The 25857-nt window shown below is 60.4% G+C and overlaps 1 protein-coding gene across 1 annotated transcript in view; it reads right to left on the minus strand.

Annotated features, from left to right (window-relative positions):
* GRID1 (glutamate ionotropic receptor delta type subunit 1) overlaps positions 1-25857 on the minus strand; it is a gene marked incomplete at its 3' end in the record, with an annotated part of 641508 nt that overhangs the window by 437472 nt on the left and 178179 nt on the right. Inside the window, exon 4 of the mRNA XM_079793699.1 lies at positions 388-593. Coding sequence (XP_079649825.1) covers positions 388-593 — 206 coding nt within the window. The remainder of the gene's footprint in view (positions 1-387; positions 594-25857) is intronic.

Genomic DNA, 25857 nt, shown 5'->3' on the forward strand with positions numbered 1-25857 from the left:
CAGGCAGCCACACCTCCTGCAGGTGCTCACAGCCCCGGCAGAGAGCTGGACATTGACTCCACCCCAGAGCTTACACTGCCAGCCAGAGAAGAGCATTCAAGGAAAGCAACAGAGCCAGCCTGAGAGCTGCCTCAGAAACCTCTGCCAGTGACTTGTAAACAGTCTTCCCGCTCGCTGCCCAGCCTCCCAGCATCTGGGCAAGCCTTGGGCCACCTGTTGGGACCAGGCAGGAGCCACGTTGTGCCCGGTCTCCCCTCCCTGCCAGGTGCTGTGACCCCAGCACCCGGGGATTCCCACGTGCTTCCGCCACGCACAACAAGCAGACGACGCCTGCAGGCCATGTGAGCCACGTGGGCAGCCACTCCTGCGGCCACAGGCCCCCCCTACCTCGTTGATGAAGGAGTGGGCCCCCTGCGGGCTGAGCAGCAGGATGGCGCGGCGCAGCGTGTCCCGGTAGCGATTCAGCTCCTCCGTCTTCATGGTGGTGAAGAGGCTGGTGAACACGTGGCTGATGTTCTTGTCCACCTTTTGTAAAGAGACATCAAGGCCCAGCCGAGAGGCCTGGTCCAGGAAGCTTTGGAGACCACGGATATCTGGGCAGTGGGAGAAGAGGGGAGAGCCATCTGTAAGCGGAAAGGGACAGTGGAAGGTCTAGCTCCAGCGCCACACCCCCCCCAACCCCCGGAGGCAGCCAGAAGTGAGGGCTCAGTCTACCTCCCTGCCCACCGAATAAAAGCTGGAGGGCACAGATTTAGTCCCAACCCCTCACCAGCACAGCCCGGGGGCCTGCACCACGGAGGCCGGGCGCCCTCCGGCAGGTCCTGGGGCAGAAAGAGTCCTTCTCGGCGAGCTCCCTCTCCCTCCCTACTGCTTCCACCCAATGGCAGTCCCGGCCTCCCGGCGACAGGTGCTGTGCCCGGCCCTGCCTGGCTCCCTCCACTTCCCTCCTCTCCCCATGCTGAGGCTGCTGGGCCCTCAGCGGTGGTGGAGGCCACTGGCTGCCCTGACTGAAGGCCTGGGTCCCTGCCCTAGCCTGTGACTGATCAGCCTGCATCCTCACACCCCGGCCCTGAGCTCAGACCCTGTCTTGCTCCCAGGACCTGACTTTCCTGAACACTCCTCCACTCTCTCTCCAGCCAGCTGACCCCTCTCCCAAGTCCCACAGGGCGAGCAGCCGGCCCGAGGCGTCGGCTTCGGCGCAGCCCCTGGGAGAGGCGGCTCTTACCCTGTGGCTCCAGGTGGGCGGGTGGGAGCCCAGGGCGGGGGGGGGGGGGGGGGGAGCAGAAGCCTCCTGTCAGGGCCAGAGCCCGCCCGGAGCCCGTTCTTCTCTCAGCAGCAGCCCCACCTGGGCCAGCGGGCTTCCCCCAGGGGCTGCCCCAAAGGGCGCCCACAGAGGCAGGCAGCATTTCAGCCTCGGGCCCAGCTGTGCTGGAGGCTGTCTCCTCGGGACTTCTCAGCTGCATGAGCTAAAGCCAAGTTCAGCTGGATTTCTGTCACTTGCAACCCAAAGTGTCAACCCACAAGCCACTTCAGCCTGGGACGTTTCCTTCATCTGGCCCATATCTGCATCCAGCTCCCGGAGGAGCCCCACAGCTGAGCCTCGCCCTCTAAAGGGCACGCGGCCTGCCCAGGCTCACCAGCGACACCCGCCTGGCGCGGGAACTGCCCATGGGCTGCCAGGGGCACATGCCCGCCCAAGAGTCAAACTTAAAGCAAACAGTTCAAATTCAACCTGATTTTCACCCCAACCAGTTTCCCTCCCAAATGTCCCTCCATGCTCATTCCACCAACTTCCAGAGCTCCAACGGCGCCAGGCACTGTAGGGAGCGGCCTGGGCTCCCCTATCACCGGGCACTGTAGGGCCCTGGGCTCCCCTCTCACCGGGCACTGTAGGGCCCTGGGCCCTGGGCTCCCCTCTCACCGGGCACTGTAGGGCCCTGGGCCCTGGGCTCCCCTCTCACCGGGCACTGTAGGGCCCTGGGCCCTGGGCTCCCCTCTCACCGGGCACTGTAGGGCCCTGGGGTCCCCTCTCACCGGGCACTGTAGGGCCCTGGGGTCCCCTCTCACCGGGCACTGTAGGGCCCTGGGCTCCCCTCTCACCGGGCACTGTAGGACCCTGGGCTCCCCTCTCACCGGGCACTGTAGGGCCCTGGGCTCCCCTCTCACCGGGCACTGTAGGGCCCTGGGCACTGGGCTGCCCTCTCACCGGCCGGACGTGGGCGAGCAGTCTGGAGAGGCTCACACAGGCATGGAGGGGGCAGTGCCCTGCAGTGCTGGCTCGGGTGCTTAGGGTGCTGGGCCCTGGGTCAGTGTGCAGGCCCCACCCCTCCCACCCCCCACCCCCCACCCCCAGGGAGTCCCCGGGAACAGGTCTGAGCGCCTGCATAGACTGCTCACTTAGAACCGGTCCTTCTGTGACTGCGGCAAATCACCCACCCACTGTGCCTCGCTCTGCTCATCCGTAAACTGAGGCAGTGACCGGCAGCCATTCCATAGGACTGGCGACCCCACTGTGGGAGGTGCCACCGGCTTGTGCTTAGGGCCGCACCTGCAAGGCCCAGAGAGCCAACCCCGTGACCCGTGGGGAGGGCACGGCAGCGCCCAAGCAAGAGCCCGCCTAGAGACGGCAAACGTGTGACGGGTCGTCATCCAGGGCACCTGGTTCCACTGTGCCCCGGCCTCAGCCAGCTTCCTCCATAGGCCCCAGCGCCCAGCACTGCTCGCCTGGCAACGCCCAGGGACCTCAGCGTTGCTCTGCCCACTGACTCAGGCAGAAAGGAGGAGCCGGGTGGCAGGGTCGGCCCTCCGTCCCGAAGCCCGCACCAACCCCCTGGCTCCCGGAGAGGCCGGGAGACCACCACAGGGCCTGGCAGGGCCGCTGCAGGAGGGGCGCCGGAGCAGGAGCCCCGGAGAGGGGCCCAGCGAGGCGCGCTCAGGGCCGGTGTCCGCCCTGCGCCTCCCGCTGCTGAGCACAGCACAGCGCGCCCCGATTACCAGCGAGAGCCCCTCCGCACGACACGCGCGCTCGCCCAGCTCCGCAAGGCGCGTGGCGGCCGCGCCCTCGGTCTCACATGGGCCGCTGCCATGCAGACTTAGGTTCACTGGAAGTCAGTAACTCCCCACACTTCCTCAGCCACACAAGCCGCATTTCAAGCGCGTGGCTGGTGGCTGCCGCACAGGACAGCACGGGTACGACCCTCAGAGAAAGTTCTAGCGCACGGCTCTGCTTGAGAAACCGTCTCCTCTCGGCCTGGTGTCCATGATGTTTCCAAATAGGAGATCAGCTGCACTCGGGCCCCGGCACCGCCCCCCCCCCCCCCCCCCCGTTCCCGCGCCCCGCCCTGTCACTAGGAAGACCCTGCCCGCTCCCGGCGTGGGTTTCGCCAGAGGACCCGCTGTGGCGCCTGGGACACTTCTCACGGCGTAAGCAGAGGTGGGAACACGTCTCCGCGGGCCCGGCCCTGGGCCTGCCGCTGCCCGCGAGCAGCTGGCGGCCTGCGAGGGTGGGCGCACTGGGGACGGAGCAGGCCGGCCCCCAGCCCCCAGCCCAGTGCACACGCACAGGGCGTCCAGAGCACGGGCAGGGCCTCTGCTCACCGGCCACCGCGGCGCGGGTTCTTCCTGAGCAATACCTGGCGGGAGGCCGAGGGCGCCGATGCCCTGAGGTTCCCCGGGCCCTGCCCACGGGGCTGAGGAGTCAGCCCGAGGCCAGGCCCCGGTGCCTCTCTGCCTGGACAGCAGCGGCCGCATCCCACGGCCTGTGCTCTGACCAGTCTGGGCGCAGTGGGCAGGCGGTGACAGCCCCCGGGACAGGCCCTCACTCCTTCCAGGGCCTGCCACGCCACTGCCACCTGGCAGTCCGCTCGGCCTCAGCCTCTGCAGCCCTTCCTGGCTGCGCTGGGGCCGGCGGGGTCAGAAGAGCAGTCAGGCCGGCCATTCCCGTCCTGGAGCCCGGAAACGCCTCCAACAAAACCCCTCTCCTTACGAGAGGCCCTGTTTGCAATGCCCCACCCCCCGAGAAAGCCAGGTGTCTCAGAAGGGAGGCTTCCCGTGAAGGTCCTTAGGGACAGGCTGGGGCTGGACGAGCTCTGGACGTTGGCCCAAGCCGTCTTCTGCGCAGACTGGCTGCCCGGTCCATGCGGTGCAGCCCGCCAGACGCACGGGCACTGGCGAGGAAGCCGCTGGGGCCACGCCAGCCTCACGGCCGCCCGTTTCCGAGAGGGCAGGGCCCCGGAAGGGCACCGGCCGCCCAGAACAGGCGAGGCATCCTGCTCCCCGAGAGGCGGCAGCTCCTGGGACGCGGGCACGCCCTTTCCCGGAGGAATCTGACGGGACAACCCTGCGGCAGGCCCGTCTCCCCGGCCCACCCTCTGGGCTCTCCCGGACCCTGTCAGCAGCCATCTCTGCTGTACCCGACCCGACGGCCGTGCTGGGGGCGCGTTTGCTCCTTTGCGTCGCTGAACGCCCTGGGAGCTCTCTCCGCACGGCCTCTCCTCGGGTGGGACACAGTGTGGCCGACCCGCAGTGACCCCGCCTCGCGGTGCTCACGTCTCAGGGGCTGGGGAAGAGACAGAACGAGTGAACACGCGCTCAGTAGATCATTCCCAAGGGCGCTCCGAGCTCAGAGGAAAATGCGGGGGAGGGGCGCTACTGTGAGGGGATCAGGTGGGAGGGGCCACACTGGAAACCTCTGGCATCTGTGACACCAACTGGAGCTTCCCTGGGAGGCAGGGAGGAGGCCGGGAGAGGAGGCACCGGGAGCACCCAGGCCATGGAGGAGAGGACACAGGCCCCAGCACCGAGCCCTGGGCTTCCTCTGCCTGCCCCAGCTCCCTCCCAGGCCAGCTTCCCAACGCTGGGTCTGTGTACGCTGGGCGGGGGGAGGGGAGTCCTTCTCTCTCTGTCCTTCATGGGCCTCCACAGCACCCAGCCTGTGCCCCCGCCCCCGTCCTTGCAGCCCTCCCCCTGCACAGCTGGTCACACTCCCAGCCCAGCCCAGGCCTCCCTCTGAAGCTCAGAGCGAGCAGCGGACGCCTAGGCTGGCCGAGGCTCTCCCCTTCTCCTCCTAGACTTCCCTGAGCACCTGCCGCTCCATGATGCCTCCCAGGGTGAGATTCGAGCATTGCTGCTCCTCCCTGCTCTCGCCAGCAGCCTCCTGCAGGCCTCCCGTGGTGCGCACCCTCCAATGGGTCCCAGGTTCATGTCTGCTCATGCAGAGCCTCCTCTCACACTCCCATGGAAAACACACATTCATTTCAACGTTGCCAAGAAATTAATATCCTCAAAAGCATCAATTGCAAACAAATAAAAGCCTTCTAGAGACTTCCTTATTATACACAAATAGCCCTACATCTCAGCCCGGGATGGGAGAGGATCTGATTCCAACAGCTTTTTCTGCCACCACCTACTTCCACGCCCCCCGCCAGAAGCCACGCACCAGAACTGCAGAAAAGAAACTCTGTGCCCTTCCCTGGAGCCCCCATGCACACGCACGTGCTCACAAACACACACCACCCACCACAGACACTACCATATGTACATACACACACTACCATATGTACACACACACTACCATATGTACATACATACACACTACCAAATGTACATACACACTACCAAATGTACATACGCGCACACACTATTAATGTACACACACACTACCATACACACATACACTACCATATGTACATACACACACACTACCATATGTACATACACACACTACCAAATGTACACACACACTACCGTATGTACACACACACTACTGTATGTACACACACACACTACCAAATGTACACACATGCACACTACCGTATGTACACACACACTACCGTATGTACACACACACACTACCAAATGTACACACATGCACACTACCGTATGTACACACACTACCGTATGTACACACACACTACCAAATGTACACACACACTACCATATGTACATACACACACACTACCGTATGTACACACACACTACCGTATGTACATGCATACTACCGTATGTACACACACTACCATATGTACACACACAGTACCATATGTACACACACACTACCAAATGTACACACACACACTACCATATGTACATACGCACACTATCATATGTACACACACACTACCATATGTACATACGCACACTATCATATGTACACACACTACCATACACACACACACCCATATGTACATACACACACAATCCCAAATGTACACACACTAGCAGACACACACTACCATATGTACATTCACATACTACCATATGTACATACACACATAATACCAAATGTACATACACTAGCATACACACATACACACACTACCATATGTACATTCACACACTACCATATGTACATGTACATACACACATACTACCATATGTCTATTCACACACATACCCTACGACACACACACACACACATGCATGCGCGCGTGTACACTCTCCACCTGGATGCTTCCAACTAGAAATTTTCAGGACCCTCCTTCTCCCTCAAGCCCCAGGTGAAATCATGCCTGTCCGCAGAGGGCACCTCAGGTCCGGGGCCCGCGTTCACGCCTCCCTGCAGGCCACCCCGCGGGCCTGGGCAGCTGCTCGGTCCCTCTCACCTCGCCATCCAGCCCGGGCCCGGAGCACGGCAGTCAGAGGCAGGAGGAGTTTGTGGAATCAAATGAAGCAAAGGAAGAACCCGCCGACGCGAGCGCGACTTCAGCAGCTACACGGCGGCCCGGACCTGACGGAGTCCGAGCCCCACGCGAGGAGCTGAAATGGGGCGCAGGTTTTTTCGGTAGGATTACACCTGAGGCTTTTCTATGACTCCTCGGGAAAACACCAGGCAGTCGCTGGGTATTTCACACCTTCTTTCCGAAAACCGAAACCATTTCCAACTGCTTCCTCGGCTACTCTGAACGTCCGAGAAAGGGCCACCAACCGAGGCTTATGAAGAAGGTGCTCATCTGTAAGGCACGCATGTGTGCGTGCAGGCGGCCGCCTCCCACCAGACAGAGTTCAGTTACAGATATTTGGGGATTGTTGGCAAATTTTCTAAAATCTGAGACACAATCTGATTCTATGGACTTTTGTGAACCTTCCTGTCTACCCCTCAAACGCATGCTTTGGATTTCCTCCCAGAGGTTTGGCCATGTTCAGCGGCTGTCAGCCCCACCAGCTCCTTCCAGGCCCCTGCCAGGCTCCTCCCCGCTCAGTGCCGCCCCGCCCACCAAGGCAGGACAGCTGCAGAGAGGGGTGCGCTGGAGGTGCGTCCAAAGAGAGACTGCAAAGACCCGCTGCTGGTTCCAATCAAAAGCGAGTGTCCCCGGGCCCAGGCAGGGGCTGAGGCCTCAGTGCTGGCCCCCTCGGGGCAGCGCCCTGCTCTTCGCCTTCTTGCTGAGCGTCTCGTCTGGGAGGGAGGCCTCCCCTCTCCTGGTGCCCCGACCGACACCAGCCATGGCAGGCCTGGCCCTGGGAGTCCTCCAGAGTGGCACCCGACACCCCCCCGCCCCCCGCTGCCCCCCATACAGTCCTGCCTCCTGTGTTAGTGTGTCTTTTATTTCCGTGTCCCCATGGTTTGCTCTCTGGGCCCTGCTGGCCCTGAGGGGCTGCCCCACAGGTTAGCCAGCTCCCAGGGGTAACAGTGCACCCAGAGCGCCTTTCATATGCAAATCAGCCACACAGAGCCCTGGGCCCCATCCACCTACTGAGTCACCCAGAGCCAGGTACCAGGCGAGTCAGGGCCCCGGTGCCCCGAGCCCCCTGGAGTTATCCCAACGAGCCTACCTACCCGCCTCACCCAGTCCTTCCTGCAGGAACCACAGGGACTCTTTCTGGCCCACAGTTCCCCTTCTCCCTCCCCCTCCGGACCAACCCTGGTCCTCCCCTGGTGGTCCCCACCGTCTGGTGCGCCCCCTCCTCCTGGGAACTGTGGGTGACACTCTACCTTTGCATTGGCCGTTGTCTCCTGATCTGCCAGCCTCCACACCTGAGCAGGGAGTCAGCCTCTCCCCTGGCGAGCTGGGTGAGCGCAGGGAGGAGCACACAGCAGCCCACGGGCCACGCTCCCCCAGGACACAGAACAGGCACAGAATAAGGCTGAGCTGGAACCCCCTTCCCTAGCGGGTGACTCGGGTGGCCCCATCTGAGCCATTCCTCCCTCTGCAGAACAGGGCTAGCCCCCTTCCTCACGGGGCGCTCGGTCCTTCGGAAGGGACAGCACAGCACTGCTCAGGCTGCCAGCCCCACCCGCCCTCTCGACAGCCCCGGGAGCACCCCAAAAGGGCCCCCAGGAAAAGGCAGCTCGCTTGTTCTAGGCTCATCAAGACGGGAGGTGCCATCCTGACAAGCAGATGCCGGCGCTCCCTCTGTGACAACGGAGATTCCAGGAGTGTAAAGTGTAAAGTGGCCGAAGGGCAGGTCTGCCGGGAAAACCCTCCGAGAACGAAAACAAATGTCTGCCCACGACCGGGGCCCACGCGGTTCCAGCAGGTTCCAGGGCCGGCCGGCACGCCAGCCGAGGGCAGGCTCCGGAGAAGAGAGCGGGCCGTCCGCAGTCGCATCTTCTCAGGGTGTGCGCACACGTGTCGTTTCAAACACAGGGTCCCTGGGGAGCCTGAGGCCCTGGCGACGGGGGGCGTCAGCTGATCACACTGCTCATTTCTCCCCAGGTTCAGTTCCTTTCCACTTAAAAAACAAACACTTTAAATAATCAGGCTGTAAGATCTAGATTAAAAACAATTTAAACGTCTATTCTGGCACTCTGGAAAAAACATACCACGCTGCATTAAGTGCTTTGAATTAAGTAAATTACACCAAGTAACTAATTTACATAATGATCAAAATTTGCATTTTACACATGTTATGATGAAAATGGGTTCGTAAGATAATTCTTCGCCAGCTTCTGTTCCAAGGGGCTCCAGCACTTGGACCAATTCTGCGTGCTGACCTGCTGCTGCCTCATGTTGCAAATCCCTGGCTCCCCTCTTTTTTAATCTGGCAGGTCCCTGATGGCCACTGCAGCACACAGGCCCTTGGATAATTCCCTTCATCGCCTGAGTGCGACCCTTTCTTAAGGAGTCCGTAACAAGCCAAAGGTTCTTAGAATCCCACAAATGAAGGTTGTGCTGTCACCTTTCGCTCCCGAGCGTTTTGGTACCGATTCTGGCAGCTCTCCTGCCAGGCCTGTGGGGTTGGTTCGCACAGCCCGGCAGCTCCTGTGCCATCTTCTCAGGATGCGACCTCAGAACGGCCTCTCCCCGCAGGCTTCTCTCCTGGCCCACAGGGAGCAAGCCCCGCTGACCTGGCCTGCAGGGACTGGCCTCCAGCCCAGACAGGCCCTCGTGCCCCGGGTTCCGGGCCCGGGAGGCAGACCCACAGCCAGAACGCCCTTCGCGCTACTGGGTCCTTAGACGCCTCGTTTCTTTCTGCTTCTCCACAGCCCGTGAGGAAGGAGTAACCATCCCATTTCACAGACAGGAAAACTGAAGCCGGCGAGGCTGAGTGTCTCCAGGAAGCCCACACAGCAGGCAGGAGGAATGTCACGGTCAGGCTCTCCTTAGTTCAGGATAGCCCTGCCCATGTGGCTCCGTTGATTGGAACGTTGTCCGGTGCGGAACGTCACAGGTTCAATCCCTGGTCAGGGCACATACCGAGGTTTCCAGTTCAACCCCTGGTCAGGGTGCCTGTGAGGCCACCGACCCATCACATCCATGTTTCCGTGTGTGTGTGTGTGTGTGTGTGTGTGTGTGTCCGCTTCCTCCCTCTCTAAAGTAAATTTTTAAAGTTGTTTCTAAAACAGGGACTTCCGACTTAAGTAAGGTTCCAAAGCAAATCTGGAAGTGATTTCCCCGTGTCTGCCCGAAACAGCCATGCCTGGATTTGTGAGGGGCTCCCAAGCCGATGACTCTGCCTTTGGCTAAAGTCACAGACAAATGAGCTCCCGCCGTGGCAGGGCAGGACTGATGTCACACGTGGTCAGGTTGACAGAATCGTCCCAACAGCACCTGCTTAGAGTCTGGCTTTGTGCACGCACTACACTAACCTCCTGCATGCACTGCCTCATTTCATCCCCAGGACACCCGGATGTATGGCCTGGAGGCATCCAGCCAGTGAGAGGCAGGCCTGGGGCTGGAGTTCTGAGGCTGAGCCAGAGCTCTTACCCACATCGGTGGGTCAGCGGAGGCGCCGGCGGCCTGCGGAGGCGGGCCGGCCCCCGTCGCAGGGAACTGCACATTACGCCCATTTCACAGGTGAGCCCGGGGCTCAGAGCCGCGCTGGGACTCAACCCCACACCCAGCTACGGCAGAGCCTCTGCCTTCAGTGCCACCTCAGGCGGCTGCCAGGCTTCCCACCGCGGCCGGCGCCGGGCCCTGTGCACAGAGCCGACCGTGCGGCACGCTGGTCCAGGGCCCAGTGTAGCTTTCAAGAACGGCAACAAGATGAGAATGTGGGGGGTGCCTTTACCAGCGGCTAATTTGCAATCAATATGAATAACCGGCATTACAAGTGGAATGCAGCGTCTTCGTTAATTCCATAAACTACCCCTGAGGAGAAGCCCACCTGCTGGGACCAGCGGCCTCCGCTGGGCTGGCTCCACGGCTGAGCCCTGCCCGGAGCACACCCAGGCCACCTGCTGGCCCCACTCCTTGCTCGCCTCCTCGGGGACAGGACATGGCGTGGCCCCACGAATGCCTCACTCACTTAGCTTTCTCCAAGCACATGTCTGATGCCCACATGGGGCCACATCATGTGGAGGGTTAGAAAGAGGAGCCCAATGCAGACAGACATGCAGGTGGCACTCGAGGTGTGCCAGGAGCGAGGGGCATGGGAAGGTGGGGCTGCCCCGCCGTGTCTCGGGGAGGAAAGGGCTCCAGGGCCCTCAGAGAGCTCAGCTCTCCAAGCCACACAGACCTCAGGATCCCAGGCCCCCTGGGACCAGCAGCCCCCGGGGATCTGGCCGGTTGGCCCCGGGGGCAGGACCCCTCGGGGGCCTGAGGAAACCGGCCCTCGTGTCATTCCTGAGACTGGCCAGAAAGATCAGGACAGAAGGAAGGCACCAGGTGGCCTGTGGCCCCCGCCACGCCCACCTCACCCCGCCTGCCACTCCGAGTCCAGTGGGAGGCAGAAGGGCCGAGGGGCAGTGAGTCCGTCCGTGCTCTGGAGGCGGCCAGGAGCCCCTGTGTGCGCCCGAGTGCCCCCCGTGGCCAGAGCCAGGCGACCTGACACAGCGCCACCACACCTCCCCTGCTCCCCTCCCCCCACCCCCGGCCCGGTCCTCGCCAGCCCTGGCAGCAGCCTGTCTGCACAGCCCTCCGCTGACCTCGTGACAGATGGTCTTTTACTTATGTATTTAATTTACATAATTACTCTCTGGTATTTACTCGGCTTTAATTTGTTTCCTCTGGAACCTGCCTTTGAAAAGGCAATGCCAGCCAGATCCAGGAGTGAAGCATGGCCAGGGCCCAGGATGCTACCGTCCCTCCCTGGGGCCTCCGAATGTCACCTCTGCAGAAGAACCAGCCCTGGCCGAGCCTGGGCACCATGCCCAGGGCCTCATACCAACCCGTGCCAGATGGGTACCGGTGGGGTGGACGGCCGCCCACGAAGACCTCACAGGAGAGGAGAGAGACGTGAACACTGTCCTGGGAGCACTGTCTGTGCCCGCCCCTGAGGCAAGTGGGCCGTGCCCACCAAAGGAGTCCTCTAAGCTGGCATCAGGCGGAGCTGGGGTCAGGGCAGGCAGGCTGACTGGTGGCATTGCCAGGGCCTCTGAAGCCGCAGGGAGTAGGGACCCCGGGGATGTGGTGCAGATGAGGCCGGAGTCCAAGGCAGGGCAGACCACAGAGGACAGTGCAGACACCCCTGGGCTGAAGAAAGGGTTTCCTTTTCAAAGACACCCTTGGCAATGCTGTAAGAGGGGTGTGACCTGAGGGCAAAGGTCTGGAGGCAGCCAGAAGCCAAGGCCAGGGCCAGCGCCGGACCCAGTGGAGCGAACGCAGGCAGGAGGGGTGCGGAGAGGAGGGACTGGGGCTGTGGGCAGGAAAGCGAGGAAGGAGCATGGGGTGTCGGCGCCAGGGTCGGCCTGCCGGGTTGGTGGGTGGGAAACCAGGACAAAGGACAGAAACAGGAGGGGCTGGGTGGGGACTCACCCTGGGCAGACAGCCACTCAGCCCCGGCCCACGCTGGTGTGCAGATCGCCTCCCAGCCCTCCCCTTGCCGGGCACACTCACACACGCGTGCTCACACTCACACAAGGCACACTCATGCTCACACACTTACATGCTTGCCCACATTCACACACTCATGTTCACTCACACCTTCAAGCACACACGTGCTCACACATATACAGTCACTTGCACACTTATACTCACACTCAGTCACACACATGCTCACATAGGTGTTCTAGCACCAGCTTGAACCACCTCATTAGTGCCTATTGTTAAATTTTCAGAAAATTTGAGAGCCATTTATCAAACACAGCCACTATAAGTTATATACACTTATAATTAAACAAATTACATTACAAACAAAATTGGTAAATACCCAAAGCTCATCACTTCTTAATTATTTTGCTTCATTTTACCATGACCTGTGCCCATGAGGCTTTTAATGCGTGTTATGTCTGAAATGTCACACAGTGGTGTGTCGTCCCCGCCCTGCTCCGTGCTCAGTGAACTCACGGCGCTCACACCAACCATCCTGGGAGCATTTACACCCAGAATCAGCGAAACTGCACATCGGCGTTTCCTGTTTTGTGGAGAGCCAGTTGTTAAGCATGTACTAGCGCGACGCTGATAACCACACCCACACTGCACACTCAGACACACCTGCACACACGCACACATTCACACAGTCCGCTCACTGTTACACTCGCACCCGCCTTCCATCTGCCTGAACCACCCAGGCCGGGAAGGAGAATGGAGGCTGCTCAGAGGCTGAGGGACTGGACCCGCGCTCCCCGGAGCCCCGCCCTCACCCGGGCCGGAGCTGACCCCCCGCCCCCCAGGTGTGCATTCTGCCTTAGAAGCAGAGGTTCGCTGCCTCATTCTGATCATTGAAAGCAAGACCGTGGCAAAGATCCATCCCAGCCCGGACAGACGCCCCAACCAGGCCGCCAGGCCTTCAGGGAGCAAACACGGTGGGCAAGGGCCTCGGTGGCCCCTGCAGCCCTGCCTTCCAAGCACGCCTGCTGAACGCCAACGTTCCACCCACGTCTGCAGGACTGCGGCCCGTGCGGCACAGGCTCCTTAACACCCGCCAGAACCTCTTGGGCCAAATTACAAATGGGATTCGGGGGGCGGGGGCGGCAAGGGGAGACAGGGTATTATCCTGAAGCATAATTTGAACTTCCCTTCCAAAGTACATCGTCCCAGTTGACCCGTCACATGCCCGCCCCTGCGAGGGTGGAGCTGTGGGGCCGCCCCTCACCAGCCACCAGAAGGCCCCAGACATGCGGCTGCTCTGGGACTTGGGGGAGGATGGGGAGATGACCAATGCCGGGGGCCACGGAGCCCTGGCTGCCAGAGCCGACACCCCTGCTCCTCCTCCCAGGGCAGACGGCCCCCCCGCCGGAGCTCGAGGCCAGAGGAGGAGGGGAGCAAGCAGTCGCCGGCACCTTCTGTGCACCGCCCCCGCTCACACGGTCCCCTTCACAGCAAGCCGGCCTGCAGGTGAGCAAACTCGCGGCACGGAGGCCGGCCAGGCAGCCCCGGCTGCGCCCATGGCCTGCCCCCGGAAGAGCGAACGCACAGGACAGGGAGCGCGGCCCACAGTCCACACCTGATCTGCGGGGTCCTGACTCCTGGCTGGCTCCGGGCTGGCCACAGCCTAGGGCTCCCTCCCAGCAGCCACGGTGCGTCTGGCCCCCGGCCCAGGATCCGGAGTGTCCTGCTCACCGCGGCACATCCTGAGCGCCAAGCACAAAGCCTGGCGCCGAGGGGTAGCCCTCTGTGCAGGGAGGCTCGGGTCCGGGGAGACCCTCCTACTTGAGGCAGAGCCTGCACGGGCAGGGCCTCTCCGGGAGCGGTAACGTGGGGAGCGCCCTGGCAGTGTGCCAGCCCCTGTGCCCAGCTGTGCGCTCTCCCCACCTCAGCCGCTTGCTCCAGCCATGCCAGGGCAGTTCTGTAATTACTCCCACTTACAGATGGCAAAACTGAGACTCAAGAAAGTAAGTGCTAGAGCCACAACCCCAAGCCCTGCCCGTAGTTACCTCTGCTTTACAGAAGCCCCTCGTCATTATTGGCCCCTTCCCACCAGGAAAACGCAGAACCAACAAAGAAATCCACACTCTGCCCGGGCGCCCTCCACTGTGGCCTGCAGTCCGCTGAGGGCTGAGGGCTGAGGGCTGCCCCCTGGTGGCCGGACCAAGATGCCCAGCCGCTCCAGGCTCACCCGGCGGGGGCGGGGGCGGGGGCGGGGGCAGCAGGGGGCAGCAGGGGGCTGCCATTCTGTGGCAATAGCCACGCAGCCTCCACCGGGTGCCAAATGCGCTCTCAGCCCAGAACTGCCTTTCCCCCTGACTTCACAAGGGCAGCTGAAGACGCAGGTTCTAATTCTGGGCCAGCGTTTCCATGGCGATCAGAGATCTTCAGTTTAGAAGGACATGAGTACCCAGAAAGCATTTGGAGTCCGTCCTACCATTCTAGAGCAGCAATCAAACTTCATTAGGAACCAAGTATCTGCGGCTTGCCGCAGCCGTCACCGGAGCGAAGGCAGAGCCAGTGCCTGTCGGTTGGCCCGGCCGGGCAGCTGGCGGGTCCAAGCGCTGGTGCAGCTCCCTCTCCTCCCTCCACCCGCCCTTCCCTGGGCTCTGCACCAGGACAAGGAGGGCCAGGCTGCGGTCCCGGGGCCTCCTGTGGGAGAGGGGCCGTGCCAGAGGAGGCTGTGCTGTGTGTCCCTCAAGGACAGCCGCAGGCGGGGGCGGAGGGAGGCCAAGGAACACCGAGGGACAGGATGTGCGAGGTGTCCAAGGCGACCAGTCTGCTGGTGAGCAGGCCCATCAGCCCCCTGTGCCTGGGAAGCTCGGTCCAGGAAGACCCTGCTGAGTGGAGACAGCACGCTGGACCTCGCCTCCTCCGGGAAGCAGGAGGTCAGGACCCAGAAGACCATGCGCGGCTAGCCTACCAGCCCTCACAGAGGCCGGCGAGGTCTGCGAGGCCGGACAGCAGGCACGAGGGGCGGCGGGGGCTCTCAGGCCCTGCGTCACCGCCACCCCGCAGCCTGGGGCAGGGCCTTAGGAGGCAGCACCCTTCGCCCCCAGGTCCGCACCAGCCCCTCTCTCCTCTGATGAGCTCCTTCAGTCCGGTGGCTTCAAATACCACCCACACCTGACTCCAACCGCTACCCTGGTCTCCACCAGGGTTTCCATATCTGCCCCTGGGATGCGGGCATTTTAAACTTAAAGCAGGCAAAACCGAAGTCTCCCTCTCCATCCCTGTCCCAGTAAACAGCGTCACCCCCGCCAGCTGCTCAGGCCAGAGCCTGCGAGTCTCCTGGAGACCTCCCCTTCCCTCGCTCTTCACGCCGATCCACAGCATCTTCGCACCCAGCCTCTCGTGCCCATGACCACTGCTGCCTCCCCAGGACAGCAGCCTCCTCCCGCCGCGGCCTCCCTGCCCCACCGCGCCGCAGGCTGCCCGCCACACAGCAGACACCGGCTTTTCCATGGGGGAAGCAGGTCTCCGTCCTGCGGTAAAACCCACCAGCGGCCTCCTAACGTGCTTAGAACCAAACCCCAGTCCTCCCCGGGCCTCAGGGGCACCCCCGCTTCTCCCTCCCCCTCCTCACCTCCACCTCGCAGCCACGCTCACTGCCACCTCGGGTTCAGTCTGCTGTCCCTCTTCCCAGTGTAATGCACTGCCTCCTTCATGCCTCCCGTTACCAAACGTCACCCCTCAGAGGGAGCTTCCCCCCACCTGTGACGGCCAGCCACACCCCTGACCCTCTTCTTCCTGAGGCTTCTCACCTGCCGAACCAGGCCTTCTCTGACCATCCTCGTGCCCCTCTCCCCCGTCCCGGGGCCCAGGCTCCCCCTGGCATGCAGTGGGCACTCACCAGGTCACCTGAGGGCTCAGCTGCCGCGCTGAGAGCCCGCGGACCAGACTGCTCTGGGTTTGAAGTCTAGCTCGCTCAGCGCCCCAGCCATGCGGCCTGGGGAAGTCATTTCAAACCTTCCTAAGCATCAATTTTCTCAGCCACAGATGAGCATAATAATACCTCCTTGGAGAAGTAAATGCCTGGAGAAATGAGGCGGCAGGGTGAGGTCCTCGGCAGGAACTGAGCAGTCACTGTCATTAACAACAAGAACAGCAGGTGTAAAGCACCGGTGGGATTTGGGAAAGCGACGTCAGCACCTGGAAGGGCGGAAAGGCTTGGCCCCGGCGCCCAGAGGCCACAGCACAAGCCCGCAGAGCAGGCCCTCAGGCACCGCAGGGGCCGGAGGTGAGACACTGTTCACGGCAAACTGAGAACGAGGTTAGGGCACAAGCAAAGGCTTGTCTTTGCTGAAGACATGGAGGAAGGGAGGCGGCGGGCGGCAGCAGCACAGCCCGACCTGCCGCGCACACCCCTCCACTCCTGGGCACGGAACGTCCCTGCAGCTCCGGGGGCGCCCCAGTGCCTCTGCTCCCTCCCACACTCTGGGTCAGGAGAGGGCACAGGACCCAGGTCGGCCACAAAGCCAGCCCCTGACTTCACACCGACCGGAGAGGAGGGGAAGGGGGGAGCCCTCTAGTGACACAGGGTGCGCCTACGGCTGGGGAGGGGGCCTTGGTTCTCACAGGAGGGAGCAGAGCTGTGGACAAACTCAGGGGGAGGGGGGAGGAGGGAGGAGCCGGGCCTCGCTCCATTGGGAACTAGCTTGTCTGACGGCTGCAGGGCTGGGCTGAGGCCGGGATTGGCACAGAGTTCCTTCCTGGGCCAGAGTGTTCCCACTGACCCGGGCCACCGGGTTACGGAGGGCAATCGCTTTACGTAAGGTCAACCGACCGCAGAGGGCAACTCCAGCCACAGACGCCTCAAAGCAACACCGAGGTGGGCTTCTGGGCGACCAGCTGGGCGCTGTGGCCCGGCCACGTGGGGGGAGACGTGAGGATGTAGTGGGGAGGCGGTATGGGAGGTGGGTGCCACGTGTCCGGCCGGGCGGGCAGGCTGGTGCCGGCGGGGCAGATGCAGGGGAAGCAGCTGGGCTCCTCCTCGCAGGTGGCACTGGGGGGTGCAGGGCAGGAATGGAAGCAAGGGGGAGACTGAAACAGCAAGAGAGAAACCATCTGAGGGGCAAGGCCCCTGAACAGAGCAGGGGGTCCCCCATTTCCACCCATCATGGCAGACCAGACCAAGCACAGCCCCGCAGTGACCCCCAGCCGTGCTCACAGGCTGGCTGAGCTCCCCGGAAGGATGCCGTCCCCTGCAGCACGGACCAAAGAGCCCAAACCGTGGCAGTGAGCACACGGAGCCCATCTAAAACAGGGAGCGTCTTCCCACTTCCTACCCTGTCCTCTCAGGACACCCCATTTATCCGCTGACCTCATAACCCTCCCTCTGCCACCCCTGCACACGTCTCAAGCCCCCCGGGGCCCACAAAGAGTAACTCCCCTCTCGTGACTGCCCTGGCCTCGGACAGGCCTGGGGTCAGACCGCCTGGGCCTCGGTCTTGGCTTGACCACCTAGCGACTGAGAAACTGCTAGCCTCTCTGTGCCTGTTCCCCTGCCCTACCAGCAAATCCATTAATTAAGATAAAAAGGGGTTATATTTGCATTATGGGCCATTGTGAGAATTTAAGGAACAATGTCAGGTCTAAGTGCAGGTGCCCAGCAACTGGCAGCTACAATGACCATCATCGGAAATGCCCCACACCAGACTCCCCAGCTCTGGCCCCGGGAAGAGCAGCGGCGGGGACACCCCCACACACACCCTGCCTGCACTGGCTTTCCCAGCACCCCACTGCTGACCTGCCAAATTCTTCTGTCCTCTGGGACTCAGCTCCAGCGCCACCTAAAGGGCTCTGGACAGGAAGAAGCACCTGGGTGAAGTCAGGTTCGAGAAAGATGGGAACTATTGGGAGGGAGCACTGGAGAGCCATGGGCCAGGGGGCAGGGAGCCAGGCGTGACTGGGCAAACAGATGAGCTTTGGTGGCAAATGCGAAGCAAAGCACGGGGCCATCTGGCTCCCAGTCAGGCTGAGAGCCAGGAGAGCACAGAGGGTGGGCAATCCTGCACAGACACAGCCACGCGTGGCCGCTGAGCACGTGGGAGTGGTGAGGCCAACTGAGAGAGGCCAGGAGCCAGCAACCTGTTACTGGTCACTTCCCCTGAGAAGTGCAAAACAGATGCTGAATTTCAAAGACAGCACAAAACAAAGAATGCACAGTGCTTTGCACATAATATTTTACGGTGACTACATGCTGGAATGACAATAATGGACTAAATGCACGGGACTAAATCATACTACATAATTACCTGCATCTTTTTACTTTTTAAAAATATTTTTATGATTCTTAAAGGGAGAAGAAGGAAGAGAGGAAAAGAGAGAAACATCAATGCAACAGCGAAACATGCATCTGCTGCTCCTGCACACACACCCCCCACCAGGGATTGAGCCTGCAGCCTTTCAGTGCACGGGATGGTGCCCAACCAACTGAGCCACACCGGCCAGGGCTATTTTTAAGTTTTAAATTATGCACGTGACTCACGTTGTTTCTGTCAGCATTGGCCCAGAGCCTGTCTGCTCAGGGCACTGCCTGGCTCTGCCTGGCTGCTCAGCATACTGAGAGAGGCAGGGGGCACAGTGCTTACGCCAGCCAGAGCTCAACATCGGCTCCACCCCTCGACAATGCACACTGCCACACTTCTCTCCTTGCCTCTGTTCTTCATCTATAAAATGGAGATAATAATAGTACAAAGGTCATAGGATTCTTATAATTAAATGAATTAACCCATGCAATGCAGATAGATCAGTCCCTAGCATGTGATATGGGCTGGATTGGCTCTATCACCACCATCATCATCACCATCAGCAGCAGCATCACCATCACCATCATCACCACCATCACCATCATCACCATCATCATCACCATCATCACCACCATCATCATCACCATCACCATCATGATCACCATCATCATCACCATCATCACCATCACCATCAACACCATCATCATCACCATCACCATCATCACCATCACCACCATCCTCACCATCATCATCACCATCAGCAGCAGCAGCATCACCATCACCACCACCATCACCATCATCACCATCATCATCACCATCACCACCATCACCATCACCACCACCATCATCATCACCATCACCATCATGATCACCATCATCATCACCATCATCACCATCACCATCAACACCATCCTCACCATCATCATCACCATCACCATCATCATCACCATCACCACCATCACCACCATCACCATCACCACCATCACCATCATCATCATCACCATCATCACTACCATCACCATCACCATCAACACCATCATCACCATCACCATCATCAGCATCAGCATCAGGATCAGTAGCAGCAGCAGCAGCATCACCATCATCATCACCATCACCATCATCAGCATCAGCATCAGGATCAGTAGCAGCAGCAGCATCACCATCACCACCACCATCATCATCATCATCACCATCACCATCACCATCATCACCACCACCATCCTCACCATCATCATCATCATCACCATCATCACCACCATCACCATCATCACCACCACCATCCTCACCATCACCACCACCACCACCATCATCACCATTATCATCACCATCATCATGACCATCATCACCACCACCATCATCACCACCATCATCACCATCACCACTACCACCATCATCATCATCACCATTATCATCACCATCATCACCATCACCACCACCACCACCACCATCGTCATCACCATTATCATCACCATCATCATGACCATCACCACCATCATCCTATCTAATAATAGACAAATATGCAAATTGACCATACCTCCGACACACCCACAAGCCACACCCACCATCCAATCAGAGCGAGTATGCAAATTAACCCAAACCAAGATGGCTACAGCCAGAGAGAGCAACGTTTCCTAGGTAACAGAGGAAGCCAAGCTTTCTGCCAGCCGTTGCAGGCCTAAGCCTCCACTCAAGCTACAAAGTTTCAATTATAGAAGGTAAACAAATTCAAACAAATGGCAGCAGAATGGAGCTTGAGAGAGCAGGCCAGGGTTGCCGCAGGCAACAGGGGAAGCAAAGCTTTCCACACACCCTGGCCGGGCCCACCCGCTTAACACAACAAAGTTTCAATTATAACCCCAACACAAATGGCTGCCAGCCTCGGAGGGAGCCCCAGGCTTGGCTCTGCTCCAGGCTACAAAGTTTCAATTGTAGAAGGAAAATAAATTCCAGATACCAGGGCCTGCGCTTGCATTGCCAGGGGGCGTGGCCCACCTGCAAACCACCACAGGCTCCTCGCTCAGGCTGCCCCACGCCCCAAGGGAACCCCACCCTGATCAGGGACACCTTTCAGGGCAAACCAGCTGGCCCCCACCCCTGTACCAGGCCTCTATCCTATCTAATAAAAGAGTAATATGCAGATTGATCATCACTGCAACACACAATATAGCTGCCCCCATGTGGTCAAAGATCCTGCCCCCATGTGGACACAAGATGGCCACCACACGATGGCCAGGAGGAGAGGGCAGTTGGGAGGCACCCGGCCTGCAAGGGAGGGCAGTTGAGAAGGACCAGGCCTGCAAGGGAGGGCAGTTGGAGGTGATCAACCCTGCAGGAGAGGGCAGTTAGGGGTAACCAGGCTGGCAGAGGAGGGAAGTTAGGGGCAAACAGGCTGGCAGCAGAGTGGTTAGGGGGTGATCAGGCTGGCAGGCAGAAGTGGTTAGGGGCAATCAGGAAGGCAGGCAGGCAAGCAGTTGGGAGCCAGCAGTCCTGGATTGTGAGAGAGATGTCCGACTGCCCGTTTAGGCCCGATCCCAGGGATCGGGCCTAAATGGGCAGTCGGACATCCCTTGAGGGGTCCCAGATTGGAGAGGGTACAGGCTGGGCTGAGGGACAACCCCCGTCCATGCACGAATTTCGTGCACCGGGCCTCTAGTCATCATCATAATAACCATCATCATCACCACCATCCCCACCACCATCACCACCATCATAATCACCACCATCACCACATCATTATAATCATCACCATCATCACCAACATCATTAGTCATGACCATCACTACCATCACTACCATCATCATCATCCTCATCATCACCATCATGTGGGCCAAAACACAGTTCATCTCAAATTTCCATGACACCAATTCCTAAGCTGGGGGATGGGGCTAGGTTGGCTCTGGTCTCCATAAAGAAGAACCAAAAAAAAAAAAAAAAGAGGACTACCATATATACACACAATGTCCAGTCTTGCTGATATCCTTGGCTGAGGATGTCACCTTAGAAGTGCCCACTGTGCGTCTTCCTTCCTCCCCACTAAGCATACCTTCACAAACCACACATTCCACCCTAAACACATGGAATCCCCAGCTCAGTGTAGCTCACCTCCTCTGCTTCTCCTCCTAGCCCCCATGCCTCCTGCAGGCCAAAACTGGCGCTGCCATTCTCAAGTAACTCTTTTTTTTTTTTTTTTAATATATTTTATTGATTTTTTACAGAGAGGATGGGAGAGGGATAGAGAGTTAGAAACATCGATCAGCTGCCTCCTGCACACCCCCCACCGGGGATGTGCCCGCAACCAAGGTACATGCCCTTGACCGGAATCGAACCTGGGACCCTTCAGTCCGAAGGCCGATGCTCTATCCACTGAGCCAAACCGGTTTCGGCTCAAGTAACTCTTTAGGAACAATGATGTCAACAGTTTACAGAACCACATCAACAGGAAGGAACGTGGATGTGTGCCTCTGGCGTTCAGAGGAAGGAAAGGAGGCATGGTCAACAAAGGCTCTGGAGGCTATGCGGCCAGGGTCCAGCAACCTGTTAGTGGTCTCCACTGCCCAGCCCGAGTACCTGCCCACAGCTCTGCTCCACACACGCTGAACAGAGAGGAGCCATCAGTAGCAACCCCAGCATTACAAGCAGAAAAAAAGGCATCTGCTCGCATGGAGGGCCTACTACGTGCCAGGAACCATGCTCTATCCCTTCTAGCCTCAAAACAGTCCTTCTGGGTGTGAATGAGCACTCTCACTGTACGATCAGGGGTCACACAGGGCAGCTCTGGGAAAGCAGGGAATGGAAGCTAGGGGAACCCATCTCAAAAGCTGTCTCTCAGAACGGGCAGAGGACTGTCCAGCGCTCTGTGCAACCAGGGCATCCTAGTGGCGGAGGCCGACGCTCCATCACCTCTCGGCATGTGTGTGGCAGTTCCTCTCGGCTCTCGAGACCCAGCGAGTGCTTGTAGAGAAGTGTGTGCCCAGCTGCTCTCAGGAAGGCTGGGCATCTGTTCCAGCTCCCGCCTCTCACTGTCACTGCGGGGCAGATGGGCTGGCTACGTGAAAGCTGAGAAAGAGCCCCAGCCACCCAAAGCCCCTCGCCTGGCCACCAACCCCGCGGCCCGGAGAGCCTTCAGAGTAAGAGATGGCATGAGAAATAAGCTGACACCAGGCGTGGGAGGAGGGGAAACAAGTTCCAGCCATGCTCTGACCCCCGCGCTCCCCAGGCGGCTCCGAAGCCAGTGGACTTTCGTGTTGGGGTTTCTGAAGCCTTGTCGGTGGTGGCCTACGCGGGGAGTGGGACCTAGAGGAGTGACTCGGTCCCAGAAGCTGAGCGGAGACGCAGCTGCAGGTCAGAGCACTCGTGAGCTCTCGCTCTGCCAGGCACTGGGGCGCGTGGGTTGGATGCCACCGAGCGTTTCCACCCCCATTGGAAACGCCCAGCCCAGTGCACAGTGGGAACACGACCTGAGCGCGTGCAGGGAGCCGGGAACAGTCCCCACGCTGAGGCGGGCCGGAGGGGCCTGTGGGCCTGCGCGCTGGCGGGTCTCCATGAGGGCTCCTCACGGAAGTCAGAATTCCCTTCCCAAGGTGCTGTCGGGCTGTCCGCCGCATCGCCCCGCTCCTCGGCCAGGCCCGCGGCAAGGAGGAGGGATGACCTGCTGGCAGACTTGCCCAACAGGTGTGCACGCAGGTGGCAGTGGCCACGAGGAGGCTCACAGGGAGGCGGGGGCAGGGACTGCCAGCAGCATCTCTGTTCCCTTGGAAACCAAGAGGAAAATCAAACAAAAATTGCATCTAGCTTCTTCCTGCTAAAACCAAATCAATAGAAAAGGCAGAAAACAACTGTATTATTTTCTGCGAACTTCCAGTTGTCACGTTTTGTTCACAAGAGGAAAGGGCTGGCGGTCACACGGGAAGGGCTCGTGGTTGGAGCTGGGCCTGCTCTGAGCAGGAGGACACGGAACCAACAGTGGGGCGGGGCCAGGCGGGTTGGAGGGTGTAATTAATACTTCTGACGACAATTAAACGTTAAACAGGAGAAGGTCCTGGCATTGGCAATTTATCGCGATGAACCCTGGAGTCCTGGGCAGCAGGCCAGGGAAGTGAAGGAGAAGAGGGTGTGGCCATCGCAGGAACTGCCCCAGAGCAGAGCTTGGATAAGGGCAAAATCATGGCCACATTCACTCTGTCCCTGCGGTGGCCCAGGCCCCTCACCTTCCCAGACCCAGGGGAGGCACGGTGTGCCTGTGGCCTGCAACCGAGAGCGCTCAGCCAGCGCAGCGTGGCCCTTGGAGGCGGGTGAGGAAGCGGCGTGGCGGGCTGGGCCGTGGCTGGCGGTGGCAGCTGCCCAGCGTCCCCCTGGGAGTTCCTTCGAGACCGCCCAGCATGCTCAGCGATTCCCGGGAGAAGGCTTTCCCAATGGCCCTGGAAGCGGCTGTGAGCTCTGCTTGGCAGGGAGGAGCAGCTGGCCCAGCAGCGGGACCCTCCCACCCTCTCCTTGGCCCTCAGCCTGTGCTCCATCCAGTCCGAGGGGCAGCCAGGGTCCAACAGCGGGACCCTCCCACCCTCTCCTTGGCCCTCAGCCTGTGCTCCATCCAGTCCGAGGGGCCGCCAGGGTCCAGCAGCCGGGGTACGAGTGTGGGTGGGCGTGGAGCCGCGGCCTCCGACCCTCCTCCAGGTCCCAGTGGCCAGTAGCTGCCTCGAGTCTCAGCACTGGCTCAAAGCTGACGTGCCAACCAGTGTCCCTAAGACACAGGCGGCAAGGCGCCGTCCTGGGGCCTGTGCTCAGGAACAGCTGTCCCCTGCAGCCCCGGCTGGGCCTCGGCCTCAAGGTGAGACCGGGTGGCCCCTGGGGCTCAGAGCGAAGGGCCCGCTGGCTCCCCTGCTCCCAGCCCTGCTGCTCAGGGTGGCTGCAGCCTGCCCCGTACCGACCCAGGATGGGAAAACGGGGCGCTGGCCCACTGAGGGCCACAAGCTGCTCTCCATCCCTCCTCCTCACTTTCCCAGACTCCTAGCCACCAGCCCTGCAATTCCACCCCGTCCAGCACAAGCTACGCTTGCTTGCTCACTGGCTCCGACCCTGCCAGCCACACCCCTCCCCACTGCCGGGAGCTAATATCCCTGGAGAGCACTCACTGCCCTGCAAGGGGCAGGGTAGCCAGAGGGCCCCAGGCCACCCAGGCTGACCGGACTCCCAGGGCTCCCGAAGGCCAGGTGCTCCGTGAGGGGCGGGCAGGGGAGCGCAAGGACGCGCCCCCCGCGTGTAGGTTTGAGGCCTGCCCTCCCTGGGCTCCCCGACGGCCCTGGGCACATGTGCAGTGTCCTTGGGGTTAGCAGGGAGGGATGGCTGCCTTCCTGAGACACACGTGGTATGGGCCCGGCACAGCCCAAGAGCTTCCTGCCCGCCCTGATCTGCCAGTCTCCCCACCGTGGGGCCGCAGCAGAACCTGAGCTCACCCCAGGCAACGGGAGCGGACACGGCGCTTCCCAACGCAGCGGGCAGCGCTGCTGCATGTGCGGCCCGGTCCCAGGGCAACTGCAGCCCGGCGCTGCCCGTGGGCCCGGCGCTCCATCCCCGCTTTCTCCTATCACCAGGGCCTTCCTAGAAAACAGCCCCACAGCAGCTAAGCCAGAGCCCTTTCCTCCCATCGCCAGACCATCTCCCTCCAGAACCCAGGCGGCCTCCCTTCTCCGTAGCCCCGGGCGCCCGGCCTGCGTGTGCCAGCAGGACAAACAGGCCCCCAACCCTGGCCTGCCCATCAACACAGCCGGCTCCATGCCTTTATGCTTGGGGGAAAAGATGCCCGCAAGACCCTCCTGTGCACAGGAAACCCTGTTTCTGGGTGGGTTTGCAGAGCTGGGAATGGGAACTGGGAAATGGAGCCACTGCGCACCTTACCCACAGAGCTCAGAGACCAGAGACTGCAGCCTGCTCCCGTGAGACCTCTCTCCTCTGGGCTCCGCTCCCTCTGAGTCAGTGACATGCAATGTGCAGTCCGCCGGCCACCCGGCCCTTCCCGCACCTGGAGGGCTACGGGGGAGGAAGGGGAGCCACGCCTGCTGAGGCCCAGCTGCAGTGGCCGGGCCGGTGGAAGTCGCTCGTCTATGTCTGTTATTTCATGTTCTTTCTAGGGAAGTATGACTGTCCCCACTGAATGGGTGAGAGATGAAGGGTGGCCCCAAGACTAAGGTGACCAGACGTCCCGCTTTTGGCAGGACAGTCCCGATTTTTAACAATTTGTCCCGCGTCCCGCGGCGTTTTAAAAAAGTCCCGATTTTTGGAAAGAATGCACGACAAGCTAGGGAACGGCGGGAGAACGGGAAGGGAATATACGGTTTTCGGCGGCCATGTGGCTATTTAGCCAGGATATGAGTTTTATATTATTTTTGTTAATTTTATAATGTTAAACTTTAATAATAACAAATAAT

The sequence above is a fragment of the Cnephaeus nilssonii genome (genome assembly GCF_951640355.1).
Source record: "Cnephaeus nilssonii genome assembly, chromosome: 16".
NCBI classification, from domain to species: Eukaryota; Metazoa; Chordata; class Mammalia; order Chiroptera; family Vespertilionidae; genus Cnephaeus; species Cnephaeus nilssonii.